Source organism: Toxorhynchites rutilus, chromosome 3 (assembly GCF_029784135.1).
Source record: "Toxorhynchites rutilus septentrionalis strain SRP chromosome 3, ASM2978413v1, whole genome shotgun sequence".
NCBI classification, from domain to species: Eukaryota; Metazoa; Arthropoda; class Insecta; order Diptera; family Culicidae; genus Toxorhynchites; species Toxorhynchites rutilus.
The window spans coordinates 64225702-64242391 of record NC_073746.1 but is presented as its reverse complement, the minus strand read 5'-3'; the positions used below and the strand labels follow the sequence as shown (position 1 = coordinate 64242391).

Below are 16690 nucleotides of genomic sequence, written 5' to 3'. Positions count from 1 at the left end.
ATTGTAATATTTTTTAGCTATTTCATTTTTTACTACTTCAGTAGACTCGAGTCGGAAGGTATCAGCAGAGTCGGAAGGTATCAGCACTTCTCGTTTATTTGTTTTAACTCGCATCTGACTTTCTCCTTCCCACTCAGATATCGATCACAAACTATGAACCCTTTTGCTCACATATTCCGCTTGAGATGTGATCGAACCACGCATCATGCAACAGTAAGGTTACCCTGTTGGATTTTGAAGGCATACTTTCATGAAATATACATTTATATAAATAAATGCAGTGTATATCTATATTCCAAAATTCTCGTTGTGTTATGCTAGCTCACACGCATCTGTGTTTTCATTCTATTCTATTTTTGGTTTCCGCCTCTAGCCCTGAGTAGGGCCCTTGTGGAAAGAAACTCTATTCCATACTCCTCCTTCACCCGACAAGAAAACAATCCTCTCCCGCTCGACGCTCTGTGGCAACCATGTTGCTGCGATGACCACCAAACGAGAAGTGGTGTGGCTTTAAGGGAAAGGAAGGTCTTGTATTATAGAGACTTTAAACTTTTGCAGTTCATTCGTCTCTAGCCTTGAGAAAGGCCCTTTGAAAACTCTACTCTACTCTATTACTCTACTCCAGCGCTACCATCTCCGCCCTCTTGCCTTGAGAAAGGCACTCGATCCCTCGCCGTCCAGCTCGTCCAGCAACGATGTTGTCCAGTCGGTGTCCACACAAAGAATGTGAAACGGTGTGGCTTTAAATCGCGAATGGCTGATTTATACCAAATATGTATGTTGAAAACGGGCAGAAACGAATGTATTAGTTGCTCGTTATTGCCAGATCTGTTCGGGAATGCACACAAATCGGCAGAACAAATGTATGGGAAAATGAGAATGCTTCCAGTTTTCATTAAATTAAACTGTGTAGGCATTAGTGGATTGTACTGTATAGTACAATATATCAAACGAATCTTAGAGAATTTCAGATTCCATTGGTGTGCAAAGTATCAGAATTTGTTCTCTGTGAAAATAGTTATTAACGTTAACGGAATTCAGTCGTTTGGAAAATAGAAATGACAAACTCTTACACAAACTATTGGACCCTGAAACATTTGAAGATAAATATGTACATCATTTGCAGCGCTACTATATCGGAATTCTCAATGTACAAGAAAGCTTATTCAATATCCAGATATGTAACTTAATCTATCGTCCCTATTCAAACATTTCTAAAGTAAAAATAGTGCGAATAAATATTCTTACGTATTTTGGCTAAATTTGGGATGCTTTGAATGGACAAAGTGTTGTAAATATCGAATAACATGCGTAGATTTTATCATGCTATTCATCTAACTTTGTATTTGAATTGAAGATTTGGATTAATAGAATAGTATTTATATTAGGAGTCATCGGAATGAACATATATTTCCTCTCACTTGACAACCAGGGGAAGAAAACCTAGACACAGCATAAACACAGATTATCATAATCGGAAAACAAAATGAACAGAAAAAAAACAACTAGGGGAAATCAGGGTAAAACCGACACCACCTGATTTTTTCAGTTAGAAGCAATATTTTGAAAATTTTCCGTTATCTTCTGTACACACTTGTCATTTCTTATGTTTCGAGGTACCTCACATCTGCGGAAGTCGCTTTGCTGTCAAAACAAACAACAAATCAGAACCGGTCAGCAAACATGAGACAGTCCATGCAAAATTTCACTCGTGGAATTTAAGTGTTTAAGTCGGAAAATTGTGGAAAATTCGATACTTTTATGAGCTTAATTCATCGTAGATCATTGTTCATTGTAGTTTGTAAGACGGTAGGTGATGTTGTTGCTTATCAATTCTCGAAAACATTGTTTAAAAATTTCGAGTCCATTTACCGTAACACCGACACCTTCAGTCAGGGCATAGCCGACACAGACAGAAAAAACGCGTTGTTTCTTTTTGTAGATGCCTCGTGTTTATATTCGAATACAAAACGGTAGAGCTGAACTAATAAAACAGCCAAAACCAACCTTGAATCGGACATGTCAACAAAAAAGCCTGGCAGAGCTCATGGTATCCCTTCGTTCAACGCCCATCGGCATAATTCACGTGGGTGCTCACCTAAGCTGGGATCTTAAAGTGTCCACATAGTATATAGATAACCTCTTAATACTTTGAAATTATTGTAACAAGTTTTCATTCGTTTCTTCAAAGGTGTCGGATTTACCCGACAGGCTGTCGATCTCACCCGCACTCCCATTTATTTCACCTGAAAACATCAATTTTTGTATTCTATCAAAATTCGAGCACTAATCAATAAATGATCAACAGATACTATAGAATGGTTCATGAACAGTTGAAGAAATGTTCTGTAACGATTTGAAGTCGAAGACACATGGTAGATCTTGGAAATATGTGAGAATTCTTAGGGTGTCAGTTTTACCCTGATTTCCACTACTGCAATTCAGTGGCGCCGCGAGAAGCAAAAGTTCGAATCGAAACGATTCAATTCGGTGTCATCTCCCCCACTTTGCTCGATTCATAACAATGTGACGCCAAATGGACGCTCTAGAGGAAGGAAACAGAGAGTTAAAATGTATGCTGTTATTTACACAAATCGCGAACAAAAGTTGACAGGTTTTTCCCTACCGAGCTTGCCGCTGCTATCCACAAAAGCTTTTTTTTTATTATTATTTCGCGTTTGCTTTCTGGCGATTTAGCAGCTGCCAGAGTTGTGTTTTTCTGGATTGGGGGAAATAGAGTAAAAAATATTATGGGAACACCCAGGTCAAGTGGAGATTGCACAAAATGATGACCATCTCGTGAAGTGAACACTCATCATCAGCGGATGGGAAGTGAAATTCAATTCAAAATTAAATCCTCGTCCAATTTTCATTTTTCCACATGAGAGAGTAGTGTGGCAAATTAAGACATAAATATGCAGTTTACACATGCGTCACTACATTCGATTATATGAAATTCAATTCAAGGTCGTCTCATTGATTGCTGCGAAAACCACATTAAACTAATCCTAGGGAATGAACCAAATACAAAAAATCAAACTTTTTTTTTTAAATGATAATCCAACCTAGAAAACAAATTTCAATTGAGTTAAGGGTACAAAATAATCAAATACTAGATTAAACAGGATCAACACGGGTATATATATATATATATATATATATATATATATATATATATATATATATATATATATATATATATATATATATATATAACTGAAACATTAAATTAGCATGAGTCAATTTACAATTTTGGTACAAATTCGCTCGGTAAAAAGGTGGGTCACGGAAAAGATCGTATGCGCTAATGGTTTGTCATTGTAAATATTTGACTTATATGGGAAATACAAATTATTTCTACGAAAAAGGCAAGTGATTGTTTAATAATCGGTTTAATAAAATCAGTCATGCAATATTTGAAACAAATCATTTACGGTTCAAAGAACATATAATATTTTGATACAACATATTTTTTGAAAAATATTTTTTTAATAATATAAATTTCATAAATTCATTACTAAAATATTGAAGACTAGTAGACTACGCAACAAGCTTTTGTTTGGATGACCAGTTATTTTTGTCAGGGCATCGGAAAACTCGAAATGAAAGATAAAGTATTGATCCGAGAACTCGTAGACAACTTAAGCGTTATCTCTTCTTTTGGCAGCCAGTGATGAGTGGACAATTGTCAGAATTTTATCTGAGCGTAGCATAGGATGACTAGAAGACCCAAAGCTTCGCGAAACATGTTCCTCGGCATAAGGGCAGCATAACTCTCTTACAATCTGCCCTTTGATCACTAGTGAACACGTCATCATGTGTAGTCAGTTTATCAGTCATTCTTCCTCCAACGGAGGAGGCAATTTCGAGGATTAACTTTCGTGGATGTACTCTCATGTTCGTACTTCGCATCGCAGTATTTCATTTTCTAGCGATAATGTTTATTTCAGTTCACAAGTTAAATTTTGGTCTCACATAAAAGCGATGTAAACAATTTACCAGACAAGCTATTACAATAACAAACAAATTAGGAATTATGTACCATCGTGTCAAGCGACTGCTATAAACAACAACAACGGCAATTCCTTAAATTGTTTTACTGTGAAAGATGTTTCGTTTCAAACCCTGCGTGAGCACTTATTTTCACGCTTCAAAAGTTTATCCACCACCGACGATTCATTATACTCGCTCTATTCTAATCAACATTTTCCGTCGATGCCGGAGAAAGTTCGTGGAATTACAATCTTCGGCCAGCTCCTAGAGTAAAATATCGTTATCTACGCCCACCATGCCGACTCCCCGTGTTAACTTTCTGCCACCAGGAAGCAGCGGCCCGATTTTCATGTAAATGAAGGAAGGCACAACTTTGTGAACCGTAACTTTCGACACGACATGCTCCAAGTGCGATCCGAATTATAGCTACCGAATAGGGCTACCCTGGAAAAAAAACTGGAATCAGCACAAGGACAAACTGCCGGACATAGTGAGCGCTGTAAAACGTTAACTCCCACTTTGTAGAGCTGGACGAGAATCGCCTTCGACGTATCCGCCGGTGTTGCGAATATGCTATGCCCAGTGAGCATGACTGTGTTGTTATGCAAAATGCACCTGGTGAAATTGTTAACTACGACGTGTACGTGGAGGGTAAGAAATCAAACAATTGGGGGTTGAATTTCTGAATCGTATTATTTGGAATCATCAGAGAGTAACTTCTATTATGCTATATAGTTAAGTAGGTAGTTTGTATTAATAATTAAAAAAGAAATAGAAATGTCTAACATTCAAATAAAAAAAAATCGTATCCAATAAAACGAGCATTCAATAATGCAATTTATTAAGCTACAATTAAGATGCAAAGCATAAGCTGTTCATTTAACTTGTAAGAACTTTGAATAAAATAAAATAAGTAAAAAAACCTTTACATTAAACGGTTTAATTGTGATTAAACATAATACTGTACTAAAAGCTAGAAAATAATTAGGCAAGTAGCAGTTAGCAGTTATCACACCTCTCCTTCATTAGTCTAGGGCATTGATAAGACTTTAGACGGAGTTTTTAGTACATTATCTGTTACATTAGAATATTTCTATGCAATAAAACTTGCATTGCATTGTACTGCATTCTATCAGTCAAATAATTTCATTTGATACCGATATTGAGTGGATTGCAGAAAATACATAGTGTGTTCTCCAAGTCAAGTTCGTTCGTTTGATGCACATATCTCAATCAACCTTTTTTTGAGATGATATGGAACCAGCTATTTTGTAGCGGCGGCCAAATTGGATTTTTCAAGATAAGCAGTTTTAAAATGACAGCAGAGATAAAGGTATTTTATAAATTCGGTCAGTTCCTATTGGTCAAATTTCTATTAATGTGGGACAACCCTACAGACATACACGCATACATACGAACAGTTCAAGCTAAACAAAACCGTTTAATAAAGTAATTTGCTATTTTGTGATTGCGGCCATCTTGGATTTGTATTTTTCATGATCTACTGTGATATACTATTCAAACCCTTTGATACCTATATTAATCGGGCTTTGAGAAAATATGCATAGTGGAAAATATTTGATAGTGGTAGCCATCATAGATTTGCATTATTCATAAATAACGGTGTTCTACTAGTCAAGCCCTTTCATTTGATACCCATATTAATGGGGTTTTGACATAATATGTAGTCCACCATTTGGTAGGATTTTTATGGATTTGAATTTTTCATAAATTATCGTGTTCTACTATTCCGGCGCGTTGGGCGGGTTCATTTCCTTTGGCACGAAGGTGACCCCGTTGGTTTCGTACCACTCCAACACGTCCTCTGAATAGTGGCACGAAGCGAGATCCGGCCAGAAGATGGTCGGGCCCTCGTGCTGCTTCAATAGTGGTAGTAAGCGCTTCTGTAGGCACTTCTTGAGGTAAACCTGCCCGTTTACCGTGCCGGTCATCACGAAGAGGGCGCTCCGCTTTCCGCAAGAGCAGATCGCTTGCCACACCATGTACTTTTTGGCAAACTTGGATAGTTTCTGCTTGCGAATCTCCTCCGGAACGCTGAATTTGTTCTCTGCGGAGAAGAACAACTGGCCCGGCAGCTGACGAAAGTCCGCTTTGACGTAGGTTTCGTCGTCCATTACCAGGCAATGCGGCTTCGTCAGCATTTCGGTGTACAGCTTCCGGGCTCGCGTCTTCCCCACCATGTTTTGCCTTTCGTCGCGGTTAGGAGCCTTCTGAACCTTGTATGTACGCAGGCCCTCCCGCTGCTTGGTCCGCTGGACGAATGAACTTGACAAATTCAGCTTATTGGCGACATCCCGGACCGAACCTCTCGGATCACGTCTAAACTGCTTAACTACGCGCTAGTGATCTTTTTCACTGACGGAGCATCCATTTTTGCCGTTCTTCACCTTCCGGTCGATGGTTAGGTTCTCAAAGTATCGTTTTAGTACTCTGCTGACCGTGGATTGGACGATTCCCAGCATCTTACCGATGTCCCGATGTGACAACTCCGGATTCTCGAAATGAGTGCGCAGGATTAATTCACGACGCTCTTTTTCGTTCGACGACATTTTTCCAAATTTACGAAAAATTGACAGTGAAGCATGGCCAACGTGATCTATACACTCTTATCTGATTATAAGCGAAAGCTGAAGATATAATTCCCAAAAATTAAATTTCTACAGCGTTTTTTTCGTGATGCAATTTGATGTGACACACCCTTTAGTAGGGTTTTGAGAAAATATGTAGTCCGCTATTTTGTAGTGGCAGCCATCTTGGATTTGTATTTTTCATAAATAATCGTGTTCTACTAGTAAAGCCCTTTCATTTGATACCCCTATTAATGAGGTTTTGAGAAAATATGTAGTTCGCCATTTTGTAGTGGCAGTCATCTTGGATTTACATTTAACATAAATAACCGTATTCTACTAGTCAAGCCCTTCCATTTGATTTCTATATTAATGAAGTTTTGAGAAAATATGTAGTCCGCCATTTGGTAGTGGCAGCCATCTTGGAATTGCATTTTTCTTAAATAACCGTTTTCTACTAGTCAAGTCCTTTCATTTGATACCCATATTGATGGGGTTTTGGAAAACCCATATTGATGAGGTTTTGAGAAAATATGTGATCCGTCATTTTGTAGCAACCCCAATCTTGGATTTTCAAGATCATAAAATACGCAGTTTTGTAATGACTACAGAGATAAAGGTGTGTTCCAAATTTCAGATCAATCGGTCAACAGGAAGGGGGTCAAATTTTTATTAATGCGCTACAGACAAACACGTTACAAACATACAAACATACAAACTCACAAACATATTAGGCTGTCAAAAAAGTCCTGCGGTATTTTTTTTTTGAATTTTCATTTGTTCATAAAATTAGTTACAATCATCTGTTTTAAGTCAAATATGCGCCGTTTTGTTCGATGACTTGTTCCCAACGAGATGCCAACCTCATAATACCCCTGTTATAGAAGCTCGCTTCCTTATTGGCAAAAAACTCGGATAGCCAATTTTCATAGGCCTCTTTTGTGGCTAACTTCTGACTACCTAGCTCGTTCGCCATGGACAAAAACAGGTGGTAGTCATTTGGTGCAAGGTCCGGACTATACGGCGGATGCAAAAGAACCTCCCATCCTAGCTCCCGGAGCTTCTGGCGCGTCACCAAAGAAGTGTGTGGCCTGGCGTTGTCCTGATGGAAGACAATGCGGCCTCTGTTTATCAAAGATAGCCTCTTCTTCATGAGTGCTACCTTCAAGCGGCCCAGTTGTTGGCAGTACAGGTCCGAATTGAGCGTTTGGCCATAGGGAAGCAGCTCATAATAGATTATTCCTTGACAATCCCACCAAACACACAGCAGAACCTTCCTGGCCGTTAATGAGGGCTTGGCCACCGTCTGAGCCGCTTCAGCGGGCTTCGACCACGACCGTTTGCGCTTGACGTTGTCGTAAGTGACCCACTTTTCATCGCCAGTCACCATCCGCTTCAGAAACGGGTCGATTTTGTTGCGATTCAGCAGCGATTCACATGCGTCGATACGGTCAAAGATGTTTTTTTGCGTCAACGTGTGTGGCATCCATACATCGAGCTTCTTTGTGAATCCAAGCTTCTTCAAATGGTTAATAACGGTTTGATGACTTATCCCCAGCTCTTGGCCGATGCTACGGCTGCTACTATGCCGGTCTTTCTCGGCTAATTCAGCGATTTTGTCGCAATTTTCGACGACAGGCCTTCCGGAGCGTGGCGCATCTTCGACGACCTCTACACCAGAACGAAAACGTTGAAACCATCGTTGTGCGGTGGAAATGGAAACTGTATCGGGTCCATAAACTGCACAAATTTTATTGGCAGCTTGAAATGCTTTTTGCCTTTGTCATAGTAGTACTGTAAAATATGTCGGATTTTCTCTTTATTTTGCTCCATATTTGCGACACTATAACTCACGAACGACTTAACCAAACAAAACATTGTCAAGGACTATATTATAGCGCCTTTCCAACAAGCTATAGTATGACTCGATACAATGAATACAACTAGAACTACGCGCTTACAACGACTCGCGGAAATACCGCAGGACTTTTTTGACAACCTAATATAAACATACAAACAGATTGCAGGGCAAGCTAAATAAAACCGATCAATAAAAATAAAATGAAATAAATATATATTTATGAAAAAAAATTATCAAAATGGAGTGATGTCTGTTAGTCTTTCTGTCTTTCTATCTATCTGATTCTTATGGACTCGAAAACTACTGAACCAATTGGTATTTAGGGGTTTTCGGGGTCGGGGAAGGTTCTTATGGTAGTTCGAGACCCCTCCCTCCTCTCTAAGGGTGGACTGCCATAAAAATGGAACATACATTTCTGTATTACTCGAGAATTAGTCAAGCAAATGAAACGAAATTTGGCATGTGCATGTGCTAGGGTACAAGAAATGATTCCATGGTGGTTAGAGACTCAACCCCACTCTCTTAGGGGGGGCTGCCATACAAATGAAACACAAATTTCTGAATTACTCGAGAATTAATCAAGCAAACGAAATAAAATTTGGCATGTGGAGGTTTTAGGATGCAATAAATGTTTCTATGGTGGTTAGATACTCCACCCCCCTCTCTAAGGAGAGTGGGGAGGGGAGGGGGGATCGCTGCTATACAAATGGAACATTTCCGCATAATTCAAAAATTATTCAAGCAAACGGAACGAAATTTGGACAGGAGAGGGGGTTCCATAAAAATAATGCACATATTTCAACCAAACATCACAATTGAAAATTTTCGGAAAAATCTGAAGGAAAATGGGAAAATTCGAAGAATTCAATTCGCATGTGTTCTACAACAAAATATTGACAAGCGTTATTAGTCCATTTGATGATTGCGGTAACGAAATTGATCTTCATTCGAAAGTGAAAATGGATTTCAATGTGATAAAACGCAGTCTTATATCTTCTTCTATCTAAATAAATAAAAATGGATCGCCGAATGTGTTAATAAGAGCAAAACTCGAGAAAGGAATTGTCCGGTTTAGGGCTGTATTCATTCTATCATATTTTCTGTATCGAAAATTTATTCCATGTAACGGAGAAACATGTTTTTTGCAAGTGTATGAAAAATCTTGCACGAGAATTGTTTCCGAAAATAATCTGATATTATAATGATGTCGATTGATTTGAGTCGAACGGTTTTCAGAATGAAAAAGTCGATTTCGATCAAGTCGCGAAACCTGATCAGATTCCGGAATGATTGTGAAAACGCACTTTTAAAAAATCAGTCGCAATGGAAGTCGGTCATGAGATTGAAAATTTGATTTTGAAAATTTGTATGAAATTTCAGCCTCATCAAACGTTACTGTTAATATTACTGATACATGCAAAGTATTAGAGTCGGTTTCGACACATTAAAATAAATTATAGGAACAATGCTAGGTAATCGACCAACCTTCTTTGTGTATTTCCCGCACATTACATAATGGATCTCAATCCGTGTGCTTATCAAAACGACGCAAGTAATGCTACGTTGAGACGGCAAGGTTCCTCTAGAAGACAATCAGTTCTCTTTCAGTAACCAACCAGCACACCCTTGGTAGGGAGCTAATTTATTCATCGTGGTAGATTTTTACACTTGTTAGGTAATAATCAGTAAGAATGAGTATTGTTTCAGGCGAAACCGAGTATTTTTCAGGACACCAGGAAATGTGCTCAAAAGTCTGTTAAAGCATGATTTACAAATTCACTCGTTCAAAACTTTATTCTGCACTAGCTGACCCGGCAAACTTCGTCTCGCCCAAAATTTGACTTTTGTTATCAATACCTTCAAACATCCACGTTTTCTTACTATGAGCAAGTTTATGGGTCCAATTGCAGAACTGTTCATTGATTGATCTTCTATTTTCTATTCCCGTTGAATTTACCTTTTACTATATAATGCCTAGTATTTCTAACAAAACTCATCATTATAATATCAGATTATTTTCAGGCACAATTTTCGTTCAAGATTTTTCAACCACTTGCAAATAACATGTTTCTCCGTTACATGGAATAAATGTTTTATGCAGAAAATATGATAGAATAAAGACAGCCCTAAATCGTTAAATTCCTTCCTTGAGTTCTGCTCTTATCAACATATCCGGCGATACTTTGTTTTGGTGCAGAAAGAAAAAGATATAGGAGTGCGTTTCATCACATTAAAATCCACTTCCACTTTCGAACAAAAATCAATTTCGCTAGCGCAAACATCAAATGGACTAACAACCCTTGTCACCATGTAGTTGTAAAACATATGGGAATTTAATTTTCCGAATTTTCCCTTTTTCCTTCAGAGTTTTCCGAAAATTTTCAATTGTCATGTTTGGTTGGGATATTTTTGGTTGAAATATGTGCAATATATTTATGGGACCCCCTCTCCATAGCATTATACACTGGTGGAAATATATATATATAACGCCATCCCTGTTATAGTGCTTTCTTAGAACGATTACCTATCATTTGATTCCGGTTGAGCAATTGAATTAAAGGGCTATGCATAAAGTGTTGGTTTATTTCGTTATTTTGAGGTGGAAATAAATATAACACCACTTTGAAAATTAGTATTTATTCACTTTATTTCCAGTCTAAAATCGAAACAAATGTAATTAGTAGTGTGTTGCTTCGCCTTTCTTCACAATAACCTCTTGCAGCCTCCTTGGCATAAACTGAATGAGGGATTTTACCGTGTTCGGAGTAATTTTAGCCCACTCGTTGATGATAGTTTTTTTCAGCTGTCCAGCAGTTTCAGATTTCTTGCCCTGTGAAAATACATTTGCTGACAAAATTCCCCAAGCATTCTCAATGGGATTTGAGTCCGGACTACACGGCATGACATGAAGCGTTATCTTGCTGAAAAATAGCATTTTCGTTCATAACGTCTTCCATAAAAGGAATCAAAACCTCCTCCAGCAGTTCGCAGTACTTCTCGGAATTCATTCTTGTTGATATGAAGCAGATTGGAGTGTTGGTTTTTTCTTCCGTTTATCTTGCCAACAGTTAGCAGAACCGTCAGGATCGTTCAAATTAAACTTTTTCTCATCGCTGAAAACCACTCTAGACCACTCATCATCCCAGAATTGGAATTTCTCGGCGAAATTTAGTCGTGCCTTCTTATGCCGAGGAAGTAGTCGCGGTACAGGTACGGATTTCCTGTACGAAAGGTTCGCGTCGAAGCTTAGAACTTGACGGATATGACGACTGGTTGCTGGAATATTCAATATTCATTTCATCTTTTATTTTTGCTGATGAAAGTTTGGAATCAACAGCGAGGCGCTTGATATGTCGTTTGTTCCTATCTGTTAAGCGAGGACGTCGTCCGGTTCGCTTCTTTGTGGCGTACTGAGCACCCAACCGGATATAGTTTGTCACGGCATCTCTGGTCCTTCCAATTCTACGCGCTATCTCGCGGAGAGAAAATCCTTCCTCCTTCAAAACATCGATTTTACCATGCTCCTTCTCTGTTAAAATCGTTCCCTTCGGCATGATCCTTGAAAATTGGAAAAATATATTACTTAAAATGTGCCTATGCTTTTTTCAATTTGCTAACAACCTATAATTGACTTGACTCCCAGTTATTTTCGAATTACACTAACGTTAAGCGTAAGTAAACGAGCTAGGCTAAGTAAACGACATGGTGGCATTATAAATATTTCCATCTCAAAATACAAAAAAACAAGTGCTCTTTGCTCTCACACACACAGTTATAGCTCAAAAGATTTCCATTATTTGGCTGTGTATACTAGTGTGCGTACAATAATAAACCTACGGAATTGACAGTTACACTGATGCAAAAGCTAACATCAAAAATGATTGTGGCGTTATATATATTTCCACCAGTGTAGAAACATTTCTCCTACCCAAAAACCCTCACATCCCAAATTGTGCTTGATTAGTTCTCGAGTTATGCAGAAGTTTGTTTCTCGTTTGTATGGAAGCTCCCCTTAGAGAGGTGTAGGAGTGTACTCACCATAGAAACGTTTCGTGCCCTGTAAAACTTTCACATGCCAAATTTTGCTTGATCAGCTTTCGAGTTATGCAGAAATTTGTGTTTCATTTGTATGACAGCCCACCCTTAGAGAGCGGGAGGAGTGTCTAACCATCATAGAAACATTTATTGCACCCTAAAACCTCAATATACCCAATATGAGTAATGCAGAAAATAGTTTTCCATTTGTATGCTTGATTAATTCTCGAGTAATGCAGAAATTTGTGTTTTATTTGTATGGCAGCCCTCCCTTAAAAAGGGGGGTGGAGAGTCTAACCACCATAGAAACATTCACTGCATCCTAAAACCTCAATATGCTTAATTTGGTTTCATTTGCTTGATTGATTCTCGAGTAATGCAGAAATTTGTGTTTCATTTGTATGGCATTTGTATGGCATTCCCGTAAAAGAAAGGGGGTGGAGAGTCTAACCATCATAGAAACATTTATTGCACCTGAAAACCTCAATATGCCAAATTTCGTCATTTGCTTGATTAATTTCCGAGTATTGCAGAAATTTGTGTTTAATTTACTACATACCTATTTTCATGTTGATCGGTTCAGTAGTTTTCGAGTTCATAAGAATCAGACAGACAGAAATCCATTTATATATATATATATATATATATATATATATATATATATATATATATATATATATATATATTGGTATGCAAACAATCGAACTTTGTGCTTCACTCCAGTCCTGATTTGTTCTGCAGTTAGATCCTCTTCTTCCCGGAAAACGTCCGCTTTTTCGGCGGTCAAAAACTTTCGGCTGGAAGTTGCTTAGGACAATTAGAAGGATTGATAAGTTTTGGTATAACAGTGATATGGAGTCAAATCGAATCCGAGCATATCGAGTTATCATCGTTTTTGTAGGCACTCCTTGTGGTTGTTTAGCAAGTTAATTTTAGAACTTCCATTTACTGGTTACACAATAAAAATTGAAGAATTCGGTAAAAAAGGGAACATAAAAAATGTAATGTAAATGAATATAGAAAATATACATGTGTAGATATTCAAAACAAAATTAAGACGTGATTTTTTTAGAATAGTCGCAGTATGTTCACTCCAAAATTGAACACCTGGACGACGTGATAAAACGGTCCAATTTGTAGCTTCCCTTCTCTGTCATTCAAACTTTTTCTCCGTATCATCCATCAGACTATAATCAGCTGCTGTTCCAACGGTTCCAAGCTTGTGAATCGGCTGACTTCTTGCTAGGGTACATCCGTTGGGAATTATTTCATCTTGTACTATATATCTCCGTGGCTGAAGCAAACTTCCCCTGCAATTTACATTCATCACTTGTTACGGTGTTTCATAATTTCGAGGGAGACGAAAAAAAGTTCTATCGTCTCACACTATGTGCAGCAGCACTTCTAACTTATAGTCACTTTTGGGAAATAGAATCTAAAGTCGGCACAAGCCAACACGTGCGCGCTGATTTTTTTTTCGTCTCAATTCTGTTGCGAAAGTTTTCCCAACTTATTATTATGGTCTTCCGGGCCTCGCCTGAATTTTGCTGAAGATTGGACCGGATTGTGCTGCTGCCGACAGCACTCCGGAAAGCGTTACAAAGTTCCAAATCTCTTCAGGCTTGGCAGCGGAGGCGCTCGCTACTCCAACTGAAAATTTTATAAACGAGGCGCTAAACGTTAAACGTGCATATCGAAAGTGAATTGCCTCTGCGACTGTGAGAATTTCCCGGCACCCAGTTTTATTTACCCCTCCAGGTGTTATAAATGTCTGTGCCGATGGATAGTGGAGTGGAATCATCAATCTTACTCCCGCGGGTTGACGCTGTTTATTTTTTTTCTCTTTGACGGCGGAACGTTTTTTTCCCATCGACCCATAAGTGAATCTTCGCTCGTCGTCAATCAATGGTGAGTTGGGAAATTCCGTATGAGAAGTACTTTACGGATAATATTAGCTTCTTTTTTGCTTATGAATTCCACCAGAAATTAAACAAACAACAAATATTTAACATAACATAAATACTAAATAATTTTTTCTAACCCAATTTCACACTGCATTAATGAATTATCCAAACATAGAATCGATAACGATGCTATTTTTTCGCTTTTTGCATATTTTTTCAGATCAGCCCCCTTCCCTCCTATTCGCACATCGTTAATTGAGTTTGAGTCTGTCTGAAAAGCATCAGCTGTTCTCGCTAGCATAATAATATTTTTCCACCGAAAAACCCCTTTCGGACGGTTGCCTCGGGCGGAAGCATAAGCGAGAAACAGCGTGCATCGCATCGTAACGGACCGGACGGAATCGGGAACGGGAACTGGAGCGGGAGGAAAAATAAACGAACAGGAGGTTCATGTCCAATTGGACACAATGCTTTGGCTGCCCGAGTGTCTGCCTTAAACCGGAAAGACACATTGAATAAGTCTTCCTCCCTGAGCTGGTGGCTGCTGCGTTGTGGTGTGAAGTATGAATATTCCAGCGATTTCGGTTTTTGCTCGAGCCGGAAATATGGGAAGAGTATAAAGCAAACCGAGCTTGTGAAAATATTTGATTTATCTGGAAGAAATTGCAAATATATTCGATTCATTGTTGGTGTCTTTGCTCGGCGTTCGTATCGTTGGTATTCATGCTGAAGCGGGCTTGCGTTGGGAGATCTTCGGTGCAGATTTGGTTCGTTCCGGAAAGTGGTTTAAACCGTGTTCATAGTGAAGTGAGGTGAACTGCAGCGAAGCTGCCGACGTAAGAAGCATCTTGAGTGTTCGTGAGCTTCGAGTGCACGCGAGCGAATCTTTGGTGCATTGTGAAAGGATTTAGCTTCGGTTGGTTACCATCATTATTACTACCATGCTCCAGGTAACGGCAGATCGGACGTCCGGGAGGCGGAGTAGCTCCATCGGCTGCCGCTCAATTGTCGGCCGTCGAACGTCGATGTACATCAACCAGACCCAGCATGATCGGGATCCGTTCAAGGTGAGTGGAACGTTCAATATTTATCTAGAGGCAGAGTTGCCACATATACAGAATATTCTGTATTTTACAGATTTTTCGCCAAATTTCGGATACAGAATCTGTATGTACAGAATTACAGATTTTCATCAAAAATACAGAATTTACAGATCTTTTTAAATCCAATTTCTAATATTGACTTTATTACAGAGCATACATAGATACCTTGATTTATGAAAAAAAACTATAAAAATTAATTTATTACGCAACGCAACGGCTTTCGTTGGAGGCAGCTATAAAGCGAAATCTTGAGCGATTTGAAGAGCTCAAACTATTCTTTTCTAAAATATGACCATAATCATTCCGCCAATCGTATATTGACTCATTTAAACGATCCTATGACTGAACCGATTATGCTGTTCCTAAACTTTGTTCTACCACTCATCTTCTTCTTCTTCAATGGCACTAACATTAGTAGTATTACTTGCGTCATTTTTATTAGTACTTAGTTGAGATTTCTATGCCAAATAACACGCCTTGAATGCATTCTGAGTGGCAAGCTCTAGAATACGCGTGATCACAGTGCAAGTCGGAGGAAATTTCTTTGACGAAAAATTCCCCCGACCAGAACGGGAATCGAACCCGAACACCCGGCATGTTAGTTATGACGCTAACCACTCGGCCACGGGAGCACTTTCACTCATCTAGAACATTATTAGCACTTTTTTTTAATCATAAAGTTCTCAATTTTGCGAACTTTATAATGTGACAAGAATGTTATTGTTGATCATGTTGGGTAACTAATGTTTGGAGAGTTACGTTCAACGATTCGCAGATGCTGACCTTGATGTGAAAGATTATGAAGACTTTCTGAAAAAGCCTGAGGATGTTGGATGCAACTAGGAAGCTGACCTTGGATTCGATTCGTCGTGACTTCCATATTGAACTCGTGAAACATATTTCAATGCGATTTGATTTCAGCGATCAGGTTATCAAAACTGCGGCCTTGATAAACCCTAGAAATTTCGTCAAGCTACCAAACCTCAATGATTTGATGCGCCAATTTCCTCAATTCGCTGAAGCAGGAAGCAGGACAAAGCTTGGATAATGAATTCAGGTTACTCAAGATGAATATTATGAGGAAAAAATTTAATCACTCAATCAAAAGACGTGATGAGAAGTTTTTGTATCCATTGCTAAGGTCGTTTGTAAGACACTTTTTGATAACATTCATCAGCGTGTGTTAAGCGAATATTTTCGCTTTAC

The 16690-nt window shown here is 38.7% G+C and overlaps 1 protein-coding gene across 2 annotated transcripts in view; it reads left to right on the top strand.

Annotated features, from left to right (window-relative positions):
* LOC129772832 (uncharacterized) overlaps positions 1–16690 on the top strand; it is a 400665-nt gene that overhangs the window by 92294 nt on the left and 291681 nt on the right. For both annotated transcript variants that reach the window (XR_008742651.1, XM_055776330.1), the window contains exon 2: positions 14602–15448. Coding sequence is in view for 1 of the 2 variants with exons in the window: in XM_055776330.1 (XP_055632305.1) it covers positions 15323–15448 (126 nt within the window). In the remaining variant the exon portion in view is untranslated. The remainder of the gene's footprint in view (positions 1–14601; positions 15449–16690) is intronic.